This window comes from Chiloscyllium plagiosum, chromosome 48 (assembly GCF_004010195.1).
Source record: "Chiloscyllium plagiosum isolate BGI_BamShark_2017 chromosome 48, ASM401019v2, whole genome shotgun sequence".
Classification (NCBI taxonomy): domain Eukaryota; kingdom Metazoa; phylum Chordata; class Chondrichthyes; order Orectolobiformes; family Hemiscylliidae; genus Chiloscyllium; species Chiloscyllium plagiosum.
The window spans coordinates 1405392-1421132 of record NC_057757.1 but is presented as its reverse complement, the minus strand read 5'-3'; the positions used below and the strand labels follow the sequence as shown (position 1 = coordinate 1421132).

Below are 15741 nucleotides of genomic sequence, written 5' to 3'. Positions count from 1 at the left end.
AGGTGAGCGCACAAAACTCAGTCAGAAGCTCATGAACCCAACCCCAGGGTTACTGTCAGCAGGTCCAGGCTGAAGGGGCCCAGTGCAGATGGAGTGCTGCAATATCGACTCTCCAAAGTGATATTACTTTGTGATTCCATCCATGGTCTCTTGTGGGAGGATTGAATCTAACTGTATTATTGGCCCAAAAGCAATTGAACCGTTGATGGTGTCCTGGGCTGATATTCATCCCCTAAACATCATCAAGAAGAAAGTGGATCTATTCTCTCTCATTCTTCCTTGTTTTCCAAGAAAACATGATGTTCATAAATTGGCTCCCATCGCTTGCTCTGTTTAACACTGGCGATACCTTAGAAACTCCTCCCTGTGGAAGTTTCATTGTTTCCATTAAATCAGTTATGCTCTCTATTAAAAGTAGGGCAAGACAAATTGCAGGTGAAGTGATCGTGTACAGTTGTACAGAATAATTAAAGTTGGATATGTTCTCATGATAGGTCACAATGTCTGCCACCTACCTCCTAATATTAAAAGTAGGGCAAGACAAATTGCATATAAAGTGATCATTAACCAATCTCTCAGAGAAAAATTACAGTTGGATATGTTCTAACTATAGGTCACAACGTCTGCCATCTACCTTCTGATGTTGACATATCAGTGGATGTCGGGGAGGATTGCATCTAACTGTGTTATTGTCCTAAAAGCAGTTGAACCATTGATTGTATCCTGTGCTATGCTACTTCATCAATAAGAGAGAGTATCCATTCTAGCTAAAAGTTGGATATACGTTCGATATGTTCTAACGATAGGTCACAATGTCTGCCATTCACCTCCCGATATTGAAGTTTGTTACAAACGGAAAGGGAATTGAACATCTCTTACACTCCTCCAGACGGAAACCCCAGACCCACACTGAGCTTGCCACAAATCCAGGCTGCACGGTAGGTTGGCTAAGGGAGGACAACATTGCCACATCATCTTTCAGAAAAGCCCAATTCGTACATTCTGACAGATATACTTTCCACTCGATCAACACTGGAAAGATAATTCCACTGGAGTGAAGGACAAGGGACCATTCTGTACAAATTCACGGCAAAGAGGCGGAGAAATTTTTTTTGGTATGAAAACGAAAAGTCTTCAGTGCACACAATGCAACTGAGTGCAGAAGGCTCAGTAACTGAGTGTGTTCAAGAATTTGATCAAAATATTTCTATATGTTAATAACATCAAGTGTTGCAGCAAGAGTCCAGGGAACTAGCCTTGAAAAAAAGGGAAGGCACAATTTCATTTTTGATACAACAGGCTGGATGAGCTGAATGGCCTCAACCTCCTGCTGTCACTTATGCCCTTACGTTCTTGAGCAATCCGAACTACTTCACACTAAAACACACGTGTCCGGTGCATTTTGTCTGGGAATAAAATGGTAACTGTCACCCTGCTCAGGACAGGCACTTCAGCAGCTTATTATATTGGGACTCTCTCTGTGCTCCATGGTGAGCGCAAAAATCTCAGGCAGAAACTCATCAAATCAACCCCAGAGTTACTTCCAGCAGATCCATGTTGGAGGACAGCAATGCAGTGGTAGTGCTACAATATTGACTCTCCAAAGTGACATTACTTTGTGATTGCTTCCGTAGTCTCTTGTGGGAGGATTCGATCTAAACATGTTATTGCTCTTAAAGCAGTGGAGCATTGATAGTATTCTAGGCTGATCTTCATTCCCCTAAACATCATCAAGCACAGAGAGTATCCATTCTAGCTATTGCCTCCTTGGTTTCTAAGTTATCTTGATGTTCATAAATTAGCTCCCATCGCTCTCTCTATTAAACATTGGCTTTTCTTTGGAAATTCATACATCTGGAAGTTTAATTTTTAACAGTAAATCAGTTATGCTCTCTTTTAAAAGTAGGGGAAGACAAATTGCATGTGAAGTGATCGTGCACAGTTGGACAGAATAATTAAAGTTGGATATGTTCTCATGATAGGTCACAATGTCTGCCACTTACCTCCTGATGTTGATAGATCAGTGGATGTCAGGGTAGGTTTTGAGCTGATGGTTACCACTGTTGTGTCCACTGAAGTAGACTCCATTGTCGAGTCCTCAGTTGTTGTCTTTGTTTCTGTTCAAGATAATTTTCATGGTGTCAGATTTTATACTGTTACAAATGGAAAGGGACTTGTGCATCTTTTACACTCTTTCAGACAGAAACCCCAAACCCAGATTGAGTTTGCAGTAATCCAGGCTGCACTTTCTCTGGAAGTAAAATGGTATCTGTCTCACTGTTCAGGACAGGCACATTGGCAGCTTATTACATTGGGACTATCTCTGTGCTGTGGGGTGAGTGCATAAAACACAGTCAGAAGCTCATTACCTCAACCCCAGAGTTACTGCCAGCAGATCCAGGCTGGAGGTCAGCACTGCAGAGGGAGTGCTGCAATATCGACACTCCAAAGTGACATTACTTTGTGATTGCTTCCATAGTCACTTGTTGGAGAATTGGATCTAACTGTGTTATTGCTTCAGAAGCTGTTGAACCATTGATTGTATCCTTGGCTAATCTTCATCTCCAAAATACCATCAAGAAGAGACAGTATCAATTCCACATATTTCTCCCTTGTTTTCTAAGTAATCTTGATGTTCATAAATTGGCTCACATCACTTGCTTTGTTAAACATTGGCTATACTTCAGAAACTCGTCCCACTGGACATTGAATTGTTTACAATAAATTTGTCATGCACTGAATTAAAATTAGTGCAAGGCAAATTGCAGGTGAAGTGGTCGTGTACCAGTCTCTCAGAGACAAATTACAATTGGATATGTTCTAACGATAAGTCACAATGTCTGTCATTTACCTCCTGACGGATCAGTGGGTGTCAGGGTAGGATTTGAGCCAATGGTTGTCACTGTTGTGTCCACTGATGTAGACTCCATTGTCTCAGTTGTCTTTGTTTCTGTTTAAGATAAATTTCATGGTGTAAGATTTGATACTGAATGCACTGTTTTCAATCATTTCATCCTGTTTCCACATCAGAATGACATTCTGTTCAATGTTACGGTTTGATGTCAATTTCCATTTGTTACAAATGGAAAGGAAGTTGTGCATCTCCTACACTCCTCTGACCTAGACCGGGTCTAACATTCTTTCATACTTTCCACTGGATCAACACTGGAAAGATAATTCCACTGGAGTGAGGTCGAGGAGAACAGCACGTTCTCGATAAATTCAGGACAACAACAAGGAGAAATGTATTTTAGTCTGAAAATGATGAGTCTTTAGTGCGCACAATGCAACTGAGTGCAGAAGGCTCAGTCACTGAGTGTGTTCAAGAATATGATCAAAATATTTCTATATGTTAATCGCATCAATTGCTGCAGCAAGAGTCCAGGGAACGAGCATTGAAAAAAGGTAAGGCACAATTTTAATTCTGCTGGAAGAGGCTAAATGGGCTGAAGGCCTCATCCTCTTACTGTCACTTATGCTCTTACGGTCATGTAGCAATCCTGACTGCTTTACACTAAAACGCACATCTCCAGTATACTTGGTCTGGAAGTAAAATGGTATCTATCTCAATGTTCAGGAAAGGCTCATTGGCAAGCTTATTACACTGGGACTCTCCCTGTGCTGTGAGGTGAGCGCACAAAACTCAGTCAGAAGCTCATGAACACAACCCCAGAGTTACTGTCAGCAGATCCAGGCTGAAGGGGCCCAGTGCAGAGGGAGTGCTGCAATATCGACTCTCCAAAGTGACATTACTTTGTTAAAAATCACACAACACCAGGTTATAGTCCTATAACCTGGACAATATAGACTATAACCTGGTGTTGTGTGATTTTTATCTTTGTACACCCCAGTCCAACACCTGCATCAACAAATCATGACATTACTTTGTGATTGCATCCATAGTCTCTTGTGGAAGGATTGCACCTAACTGTGTTATTGGCCCAAAAGCAGTTAAACCATTGATTGTATTTTGTGCTAATCTTCATCCCGGAAATATCATCAAGAAGAGAGAGTATCTATTCTCGCTATTTCCCCTTGTTTTCCACAAAATCTTGATGTTCATACAGTGGCTCCCATCGCTCATTGTATTAAACATTGGCTATACTTCTGAAACTCGTTCTGTTGGAGATTTAATTGTTTGCAATAAATTACTTATGCTCTGTTAAAATTCAGGCAAGAAAAATTGCAAATGAAGTGATCATGACCAATCTCTCAGACAATAATTACAGTTGGATATGTTCTAACGACAGGTCACAATGACTGCCATTTACCTCCTGATGTTGATGGGTCAGTGGATGTCAGGGTAGGATTTGAGCCAATGGTTGTCACTGTTGTGTCCACTGAAGTTGACTCCATTGTCAATTCCTCAGTTGTTGTCTTTGTGTCTGTTTAAGATAATTTTCATGATGTCGGGTTTGATACTGAATACATTTTCTTCATCCATTTCATCCTGTTTCCACATCAGAATCACATTCTGTTCTATGTTATGGTTTGATGTCAATTTCCATTTGTTACAAATAGAAAGGGACTTGTGCATCTTTTACATTCCTACAGACAGAAAACCCCAGACCCAGACTGAGCTTGCACAAATCCAAGATGCATGGTAGTTCGGCTGAGGGAGGACTACAGTGCCGCATGTCATACTTTCAAATAGATCAACACTGGAAAGATAATTCCACTGGAGAAGGGTTAAGGACAAGGGAACATTATCAAAAATTCAGAATAAAGACAAGGAGAAATGTTTTTAATCAGAAGATGATGAATCTTTTGTGCACACAATGCAACTGAGTGCAGAAGGCTCAGTCAGGTCCTGCATCAATACTCCTGGGAAATAACGATGAAGAATTTAAGACACAGTTGTATTTTTGCTAGAATATGATTGATTGGCTGAATAGCCTCATCCTCCTGCTGTCACTTATGCAGTTCTGTTTTGTAGCAATCCTGACTGCTTTATGCTAAAATGCACATGTCCGATGCACTTCCTCTGGAAATAAATTGCTATCTGTCTCACTGTTCAGGACAGGCTCATTGGCAAGCATATTACATTAGGACTCTCTCTGTGCTGTGAGGATAGCGCATAAAACTCAGTCAGAAGCTCATTAACTCAGCGCCAGAGTTACTGCCAGCTGATCCAGGCTGGAGGTCAGCTGTGCAGAGGGAATGCTGCAATATCGACACTCCAAAGTGACATTATTTTGTGATTGCTTCCATAGTCTTTTGTGGGAAGATTAGATCTAACTGTGTTATTGGTCCAAAAGCAGTTGAACCATTGATAATATCCTGTGCTAAACATTATCTCTAAAACACCATCAAGAAGAGAGAGTATCCATTCTAGCTCTTTCCTCCTTGTTTTATAACTAATCTTGATGTTCATAAATTGGCTCCCATTGCTTACTCTATTAAAAATTGACTATACTCAGAGACTCCTCCCTGTAGAAGTTTAATTGTATACAATAAATCAGTCATGCTCTCTATTAAAATTATGGCAAGGCAAATTGCAGGTGAAGTGATCATTAACCAATCTCTCAGAGAAGGGTTATAGTTGGATATGCTCTAACTAAAGGTCACAATGTCTGCCATTTACCTCCTGATGTTGACGGATCAGTGGATGTCAGGGTAGGATTTGAGACAATGTTTGTCACTGTTGTGTCCACTGATGTTGATTCCATTGTCATGTCCACAGTTGTTGTTTTTGTTTCTGTTTAAGATAATTTTCATGATGTCAGATTTTATACTGAATACATTTTCTTCATCCATTTCATCCTGTTTCCACATCAGAATCACATTCCGTTCTATGTTATGGTTTAATGTCAATTTCCATTTGTTACAAATGGAAAGGGAATTGTGCATCTTTTACACTCCTTCAGAGTGAAACCCCAGACCCAGACGGAGCTTGCACAAATCCAAGCTGCACAGTAAAATGGCTGAGGGAGGACTACAGTGCCACATGTCATCTTTCAGAAAAGCCCAATTTCCACATTCTAACATTCATACTTTCCACTCGATCAACACTGGAAAGATAATTTCACTGGGGTGGGGTCAAGGAGAATGGAACTTTCTCGACAAATTCAGGACAAAGATGAGGAGAAATGATTTTTAGTCAGAAATTGATGAGTCTTTAGTGCACACAATGCAACTAAGTGCAGAAGGCTCAGTCACTGAGTGTGTTCAAGAGCATGATTAAAACTTTCTATAGGTTAATAACATCATGTTTTGCAGCAAGAGTCCAGGAAACAAGCATTGAAAAATGTAAGAAACAATTTAAATGCTGATGGAAAAGACTAGATGGGCTAAATGGTCTCATCTTCCTGCTGTTACTTATGCTTTTACGGTCATGCCGCAATCCTGACTGCTTTACACTAAAACGCACGTATCCAGTGCACTTTTTCTGGAAAGGAAATGGTAACTGTAACTCTTTCAGGACAGGCTTCTTGGCAAGCTGATCACATTGGGACTCTCTCTGTGCTCCACGGTGAGTACATAATACTCAGTCAGAAGCTCATCAAATCGACTTCAGAGTTACTGCCAGGATCCAGGCTGAAGGTCAGCAATGCAGAGGGAGTGCTGCAATATTGACTCTCCAAAGTGACATTATTTTGTGATTGCTTCAAAGTCTCTTGTGGGAGGATTGGATCTAACTGTGTTATTGCTCCAAAAGCAGTTGGAGAATTGATAGTGTCCTGGGTTGATTTTGATCCCCTAAACATCATCAATAAGAAAGTGTATCCAGTCTATTTCTCCCCTCCTTGTTTTCTGAGTAATCATCATGTTCATAAATTGGCTCCCATCGCTTGCTCTGTTAAACATTGGCGATACCTCAGAAACTCCTCCCTCTGGAAGTTTAATTGTTTATATAAGAAGTTTTGCTCTCTATTAAAATCAGGGCGAGACAAATTGCAGGTGAAGTGATCGTGTACCAATCTCGCAGAGAAAACTTTTTCTAACGATAGGTCATAATGGCTGCCATTTACTTCCTGATGTTGACAGATCAGTGGATGTCAGGGTAGGATTTGAGCCGATGGTGGTCACTGTTGTGTCTGCTGATGTAGACTCCATTGTCTCAGTTATTATCTTTGTTTCTGTTTAAGATAATTTTCATGGTGTCAGATTTTATACTGAATACATTTTTTTCATCCATTTCATCCTGTTTCCACATCAGAATCACATTCTGTTCAGTTCTATGGTTTGATGTCAATTTCCATTTGTTACAAATGGAAAGGGAATTATGCATCTTTTACACTCCTCCAGACAGAAAACCCAGACCCAGAGTGAGCTTGCACAAATCTAGGCTACACAGTAGGTTGGCTAAGGGAGGACCACAGTGCCACATGTCATCTTTCAGAAAAGCCCAATTTGTACATTCTAACATTCAAACTTTCCCCTGGATCAACATTGGAAAGATAATTCCACTGGAGTGGGGTCAAGGACAAGGAAGCATTCTCAACAAATTCAGGACAAAGACAAGGAGAAATGTTTTTAGTCAGAAGGTGATGAATCTTTTGTGCACACAATGCAGTTGAGTGCAGAAGGCTCAGTCACAGTGCGTTCAAGAATGTGATCAAAATATTTCTACATATTAATAAGATCACGTGCTGCATCAATACTCCTGGGAAATAGCGATGAAGAAATTTAAGACACAATTTTAGTTTTGCTTGCTGAATGGCCTCATCCTCCTGCTGTCACTTATGCTCCTACGTTCTGTAGCAATCCTGACTGCTTTACGCCAAAACACACATGTTCAGTGTACTTACTTTAGAAATGAAATGATAACTGTCACTCTGTTCTGGACAGGTATATTGGCAGCTTATTACATTGGGGATCTCTCTGTACTCTGTGGTGAGCAAATAATACTCAGTCAGAACAGCAGCATATCAACCCCAGAGTTACTGCCAGCAGATCTAGGCTGGAGGTCAGCAATGGAAAGGGAGTCCTAGAATATCGACTCTCCAAAAATGACATTACTTTGTGATTGCTTCCATGGTCTCTTGTGTGAGGATTGGATCTAACTGTGTTATTGGTCCAAAAGCAGTTGAACTGTTGATACTATCCTGTGCTAATCTTTATCCCTGAAACATCATCAAGAAGAGAGAGTATCCAGTCTAGCTCTTTCCTCCTTGTTTTCTAAGTTATCTTGATGTTCATAAATTGGGTCCCATCACTCGCTCTATTAAAATTGGCTATACTTCAGAAACTCCTCCCACTGGAAGTTTAATTGTTTCCAATAAATCAGTTATGCTCTATTAAAATTAGGGCAAGACAAATTGCAGGTGAAGTGGTCGTGTACCAATCTCTCAGAGAATAATTACAGTTGGATATGCTCTAACTATAGGTCACAATGTCTGCCATCTACCTCCTGGTGTTGACATATCAGTGGATGTCAGGGTAGGATTTGAGCTGATGGTTACCACTGATGTGTCCATTGAAGTAGACTCCATTGTCAATTCCTCAGTTGTTGTCTTTGTTTCTGTTTAAGATAATTTTCATGGGGTCAGGTTTTATACTGAATATACATTTTCTTCATTCATTTCATCCTGTTTCCATATCAGAATCAAGTTCTGTTCAGTGCTATGGTTTGATGTCAATTTCCATTTGTTACAAATTGATAGGGCATTCTGCATCTCCTACACTCCTCCAGACTAAAACCCCAGACCCAGACTGAGCTTGCACAAATCCAGGCTGCATATTAGGTTGGCTGAGGAGGACCACAGTGCCACATGTCATCATTCTGAAAAGCCCAATTTGCACATTCTGACATACATACTTTCCAATTAATCAACATTGGAAAGATAATTCCACTGGAGTGTGGTCTAGGACAAGGGATAATTCTATACAAACTCAGCACAAAGACAAGGAGAAATGTTTTTAGTCATATTAATCTTTAGTGCACACAATGCAACTGAGTGCAGAAGGCTCAGTCACTGAGTGTGTTCAAGACTGTGATCAGAATATTTCTATATATTAATAACATAAAGTGCTGCAGCAATAGTCCAGGGAACCAGCGTTGAAGAACGGTAAGACACAATTCTATGTTTGATGGACCAGGCTAGATGAGCTGAATGGCCTCATCCTCCTGCTGTCACTATGCTCTGACGTTGTGTAGCAATCTTTACTGCTTTACACTAAAACGCACATGTCCCGTGCACTTTCTCTAGAAGTAAAATGGTATCTGTCTCACTGTTCAGGACAGACACATTGGCAGCTTATTACATTGGGACTCTCTCTGTGCTGTGGGGTGAGTGCATAAAACTCAGTCAGAAGCTCATTAACTCAACTCCAGAGTTACTGCCAGCAGATCCAGGCTGGAGATCAGCAATGGAAAGAGAGTGCTGCAATATCAACTCTCCAAAGTGACATTACTTTGTGATTGCTTCCATAGTATCTTGTGGGACAATTGGATCTAACTGTGTTATTCGTCCAAAAGCAGGTAGTCCACTGATATTGTTCTGGGCTAATCTTCATCCCCTAAACATCATCAAGAAGAGAGAGTATCCATTCTAGCTCTTTTCCTCCTTTTTTTCCATGTAATCTTGATGTTCATTAATTAGCTCCCATTGCTCACTCTATTAAACATTGGCCATATCAAAGAAACTCCTCCCTCTAGGAGTTTAACTGTTTACAATAAATCAGTTATACTCTCGAATCAAAGTAGGGCAAAGTAAATTGCACGTGAAGTGATCGTGTACCTATATCTCAAAGAATGATTCCAGCTGGATATGTTCTAACTATAGGTCACAATATCTGCTATTTACCTCCTGATGTTGATGGATCTATAGATGTCAGGGTAGGATTTGAGCTGATGTTTGCCACTGTAGTGTCTACTGATGTAGACTCCATTGTCAAGTCCTCAGTTGTTGCCTTTGTTTCTGTTTAAGATAATTTACATGGTGTCAGATTTTATACTGAATATATTTTCTTCATTCATTTCAACCTGTTTCCACACCAGAATCACACTCTGTTTAGTGCTATGGTTTGATGTCAATTTCCATTTGTTACAAACAGAAGTGGAATTCTGCATCTCTTACACTCCTCCAGACTGAAACCCCAGACCCAGACTGAGCTTGCACAAATCCAGGCTGCACTGTAGGTTGGCTGAGGGAGGACTGCAGTGCCACATGTCATCTTTCAAAAAAGCCCAATTTGCATATTCTGACTTCCACTGGATCAACATTGGAAAGATAATTCCACTGGAGTGGGGTTAAGGACAACGGAACATGAGAATATGGAACATAGAACATAGAAAAGTACAGCACAGAACAGGTCCTTTGGCCCATGATGTTGTGCCGAGGATTAATCCTAATTTAAAATGAAATAACCTAACCAACGCACCCATGTTCATGTTCAGCAATCGCTTCAATGTCCCTAATGACTCTACTTCCACCACCAACACTGACAACACATTCCATGCATTCACAACTCTCTGCATAAAGAAACTACCTCTGACGTCTCCTCTCGACCTCCCTCCCAACACCTTAAAACTATGACCCCTCGTGGCAGTGAATCCTGACCTGGAGAAAAGTCTCTGGCTTCATTCATTTCAACCTGTTTCCACACCAGAATCACACTCTGTTTAGTGCTATTGTCCATGCCTCTCATTACCTTGTACACCTTGATCAGGTCATCTTTCTTCCTCCTTCTCTTCAGAGACAAAAGTCTGAGCTTAGTCAACCTCTCTTCAACAGATCCACTAATAGCAGTAGGGAGGATAATTAATCATAGGCGGGCAGATTTTGGAAAAATGCAGATATAGCAGGGTTGTTGTATTAGGTGACTTCAACTCCAGTCCAGGCAGCATCCTGGTAAACCTTCTTTGCGCCCTCTCCAAAGTCTCCACATCTTTCGTATAATAGGGCGATTAGAACTGGACACAATATTTCAAGTGCGATCTCACTAGGGTTTTGCAGAGCTGCAGCAAAACCTCGCAGTTCTTAAACTCAATCCCCCTGTTACTGAAAGCCAAAACATCACATGCTTTCTTGACAACCATATCCACTTGGGTGGCAAGTTTGAGGGATCTATGCACTTGAACACCAAGATTCCGCTGTTCCTCCACACTGCCAAGAATCCTGTCTTTAATCGTATATTCTGCATTCAAGTTCGACCTTCCAAAATGCATCACTTTGCATTTATCCAGGTTGAACTCCATTTGTCATTTCTCAGCCCACCTCTGCATCCTGTCTATGTTGCGCTGCAGCCTGCAGCAGATTTCGATACTATCAACGGCGCCTCCAACCTTTGTGTCATCAGCAAATTTATAAACCCACCCCTCAACTTCCTCATAAAGTCATTTCTAAAAACTACAAAGAGCAGAGGCCCAAGAGCAGAGCCCTCCAGGACATCACTCACCACTGACCTCCAGGCAGAATACTTTTCATCTACAACCACTTCATAGATAAGCTGAATAGCCTCATCCTCCTGCTGTCACTTATGCTCTTATGTTCTGTAGCAATCCTGACTGATGTACATTGCAACACTCATGTCCGGTGCACTTGCCCTGGAAATAAATGGTATCTGTCTCACTGTTCAGGACAGGCTCATTGGCAAGCTTATTACATTGGGAGTCTCTCTGTGCTGTGAGGTGAGCGCATAAAACTCAGTCAGAAGCTCATTAACTCAACCCAAGAGTTACAGTCAGCAGATCCAGGCTGGAGATCAGCAATGCAGAGGGAGTGCTGCAATATTGGCTCTCCAAAGTGACATTACTTTGTGATTGCTTCCATAGTCTCTTGTGGGAGGATTGGATCTAACTGTGTTATTGGTTCAAAAGCAGTTGAACTGTTGATATTGTCCTGGGCTAATCTTCATTCCCTAAATGTCATCAAGAAGAAAGTGTATCCATTCTATCTCTTTGTTCTTTGTTTTTGAAGTAATCTTGATGTTCATAAATTGGCTCCTATCGCTCGCTTTGTTAAACATCGACGATACCTCAGAAACTAGGAGAAAGTGAGGACTGCAGATGCTGGAAATCAGAGCTTAAAAATGTGTTGCTAGAAAAGTGCAGCAGGTCAGGCAGCATCAAAGGAACAGGAGAATCGACGTTTCGGGCATAAGCCCTTCTTCAGGACCCTGATTCCTGAAGAAGGGCTTATGCCCGAAACGTCGATACCTCAGAAACTCCACACACTGGAAGTTTTATTGTTTACAATAAATTAGTAATGCTCTGAATTCAAATTAGGGTAAGACAAATTGCAGGTGACGTCATCGTATACAATCTCTCAGAGAATAATTACAGTTGGATATGTTCTAACTATAGGTCATGATGTCTGCCATTTACCTCCTGATGTTGACGGATCAGTGGGTGTCAGGGTAGGATTTGAGCCGATGGTTGTCACTGTTGTGTCCACTGATGTAGACTCCATTGTCGAGTCCCCAGTTGTTGTCTTAGTGTCTGTTTAAGATAATTTTCATGGGGTCAGGTTTTATATTGAATGCATTTTCTTCATTCATTTCATCCTGTTTCCACATCAGAATCATATTCCATTCAATGCTATGGGTTGATGTCAATTTCCATCTGTCACAAATGGAAAGGGAATTGTGCAACTCTTACACTCCTCCAGGCTGAAACCCAAGACCCAGACTGAGTTTGTACAAATCCAGGCTGCACCATAGGTTGGCTGATGGAGGACTACAGTTCATCTTTCAGAAAAGTCCAATTTGTACATTCTAACATTCATACTTTCAAATAGGTAAACATTGGAAAGATAATTCCACTGGAGTGGGGTCAAGGAGAAGGGAACATTCTCGACAAATTCAGGACAAAGACTAGGAGAAATGTTTTAGTCAGAAGATGATGAATGCAATTAAGTGCAGAAGGCTCAGTCACTGAGTGTGTTCAAGATTGTGATCAAAATATTTCTATATATTAATAACATCAAGTGCTGCAGCAATAGTCCAGGGACCTAGCATTGAAGAAAGGAAAGACACAATTTTATTTTTGATAGAACAGGCTAGACAGGTTGAATGGCCTTGTCCTCCTCCTGTCACGTATGCTCTGATGTTCTGGAGCAATCCTGACTGCTTTACACTAAAACGCACACGTCCGGTGCACCTTCTCTGGGAATAAAATGGTAACTGTCACTCTTTTCAGGACAGGCACTTGCAAAATACTCAGTCGAAAGGTCATTAAGTCGACCCCAGAGTTACTTCCAGCAGATCCAGGCTGGGGGTCAGCAATGCAGAGGGAGTGCTGAAATATAAACTCTCCAAAGTGACATTACTTTGTCAATGCTTCCATAGTCACTTGTGGGAGAATTGGATTTAACTGTGTTATTTGTCCAAAAGCAGTTGAACCATTGATAGTGTCCTGGGCTAACCTCCACCCCCTAAACATCATCAAGAAGAGAAAGTATCCATTCTAGCTATTACTTCCTTGTTTTCTAAGTAATCATAATATTCATAAATTAGCTCCCATTGCTCACTCTGTTAAACATTGGCAATACCTCAGAAACCCCTGCCCTCTGCAAGTTTAATTGTTTCCAATAAATCAGTTATGCTCTATTAAAATAGGGCAAGACAAATTACAGGTGAAGTGATCGTGCACAGTTGTACAGAATAATTAAAGTTGGATATGTTCTCATGATAGGTCACAATGTCTGCCACTTTCCTCCTGATGTTGAAACATCAGTGGATGTCAGGGTAGGATTTGAACTGATGGTTACCACTGTTGTGTCCACTGAAGTAGACTCCATTGTCGAGTCCTCAGTTGTTGTCTTTGTTTCTGTTTAAGATAATTTTCATGGTGTCAGATTTTATACTGAATACATTTCCTTCATCCATTTCATTCTCTTTCCACATCAGAATCACATTCCGTTCAGTGCTATGGTTTGATGTCAATTTCCATTTGTTACAAATGGAAAGGGAATTGTGCATCTCTTACACTCCTCCAGACAGAAACCCCAAATCCAGACTGAGCTTGCATAAATCCAGGCTGCATCATATTGGCTGAGGGAGGACTACAGTGCCACATGTCATCTTTCAGAAAAGCCCAATTTGTACATTCTGACATACATACTTTCCATTCGATCAACACTGGAAAGATAATTCTACTGGAGGGGGGTCAAGGACAATGGATCATTCTATACAAATTCAAGAGAAATTCGAGGAGAAATGTTTTTACTCAGAAAATGATTCATCTTTTGTGCACACCATGCATCTGAGTGTAGAAGGATCAGTCACTGAGTATGTTCAAGTCTATAATCAAAATATTTCTATATATTATTAACATCAAGTGTGTATTAATAGTCCAGGGAGGTAGAGCTGAAGAAAGTTAAGACACAATTTCATTTTTGATAGACCAGGCTAGATGGGCTGAATGGCCTCATCCTCCTGCTGTCACTTATGCTGTTACGTTCTGGAGCAATCCGAACTACTTCACATTAAAACGCTCATGTCCGGTGCACTTTCTCTGGAAACGAAATGCTAACTGTCACTCTGGGTTAGGCACTTTGGCAAGCCCATTAAAGGTAACTAGAGTCATAAAGGTGTGAAAGCACATTTTCTATTCCACTCTCCCTGCAGTACTAATGGAATCTACAAGTTTTCCCACGGATGCCAGATCCAGAACTGCCCTCCAAGAACAAAATTTTCAATTTCTTTCCTTCCCCCGTCAACACGGTGGCTCAGTAGTTCGCACTGCTGCCTAATAGCACCAGAGTCCCAGGTTCAATTCCAGCCTCAGGCAACTGTCTGTTTGCACATTCTCCCCGTGTCAGCGTGGGTCTCCTCCGGATGCTCTGGTTTTCTCCCACAGTCCAAAGATTGTGCAGGTTAGGTGAATTGGCCATGCTAAATTGCCCATAGTGTTAGGTACATTAGTCAGAGGGAAATGGGTCTGGGTGAATTGCTCTTCAGAGAGTTAGTGTGGACTTGTTGGGCTGAAGGGCTTGTTTCCACACTGCAGGGAATCAAATCTAAATCTAATTAAAAATTGAGCCAATAGGCCACAATGTCTCCCATTTATGTCCTGATGTTGAAGTCTCTGCAGATGTGATTGAAACCCTGGACTGCTGGTTAATGTGGATACTGTGCTGTTGTCGATATTCCTCTTAAATATCACATTAGTTGTCGTCATTGTGGGTATATTCGTTGAGCTGGGAAGTTAATTTGCAGAGGTTTCGTCCCATGTCCAGGTGACATCCTCAACCCTCCTGTGAAGTGCTGCTGTACTGTGCCTTTTGGAATTTATTTGGTTTCATTTCTGCTGCTTCTGGTTGCTGGTTCTGGTTGTAGTGCCAGTATATTGGATCTATGTGCTTGTTGATAGAGTCCACGGATGAGTTCCATGTTTCTAGGAATTCTCTAGCTTGTCCTATGATTGAATTGCCTTTCTCCATTTCAAGAAACTCCCTTCAACTACTACTCTCTGTCTCCAGTTGCTCAACCAGTTCTTTATCCAAGGAGCAGGAAAATCAACATTTCGGGCAATTCAAATAGCTCTCCACAACCATCGCAAAGGCAGCTAGGGATTGAGAATAACATGTGGCCTTACCAATGTGACTCACAGCCAATAAAAGATTAAGAAAAGTTTGACAACTAATGGACACCAACTCTCGTCCAATACAGTCGATACTAGTATGCAGTATTGTGATAGGTCTGCCTTCCAAATGAGGTGTTAACCTAGTTCCAATTAAATGCTCGGTTGGATCATTTTCTCCAAATGCCCATACTGGATCTGTATTGCTTCCTCTTCTCTTTATGATTCTCAAGCAGGGACCTTTTCCATCTCCAAATCTCATAGTCATAGAG

General features: G+C 41.1%; 1 protein-coding gene across 36 annotated transcripts in view; it reads right to left on the bottom strand.

Annotated features, from left to right (window-relative positions):
* LOC122544297 (mucin-3A-like) overlaps nucleotides 1-15741 on the bottom strand; it is a 141580-nt gene that overhangs the window by 54697 nt on the left and 71142 nt on the right. For 22 of the 36 annotated variants that reach the window (XM_043683397.1, XM_043683424.1, XM_043683419.1 and 19 more), the window contains 7 exons: nucleotides 12272-12385; nucleotides 9750-9863; nucleotides 6972-7079; nucleotides 5585-5698; nucleotides 4272-4385; nucleotides 2852-2950; nucleotides 2004-2117 (listed from right to left, as the gene is read on the bottom strand). In XM_043683397.1, the coding sequence (XP_043539332.1) occupies nucleotides 2004-2117; nucleotides 2852-2950; nucleotides 4272-4385; nucleotides 5585-5698; nucleotides 6972-7079; nucleotides 9750-9863; nucleotides 12272-12356 (748 nt within the window). In that variant the 5' untranslated portion in view covers nucleotides 12357-12385. Of the gene's footprint in view, nucleotides 1-2003; nucleotides 2118-2851; nucleotides 2951-4271; nucleotides 4386-5584; nucleotides 5699-6971; nucleotides 7080-8350; nucleotides 8465-9749; nucleotides 9864-12271; nucleotides 12386-13600; nucleotides 13701-15741 lie in introns of those variants that run through there. The other 14 variants (XM_043683421.1, XM_043683413.1, XM_043683400.1 and 11 more) reach the window with 13 other exon arrangements.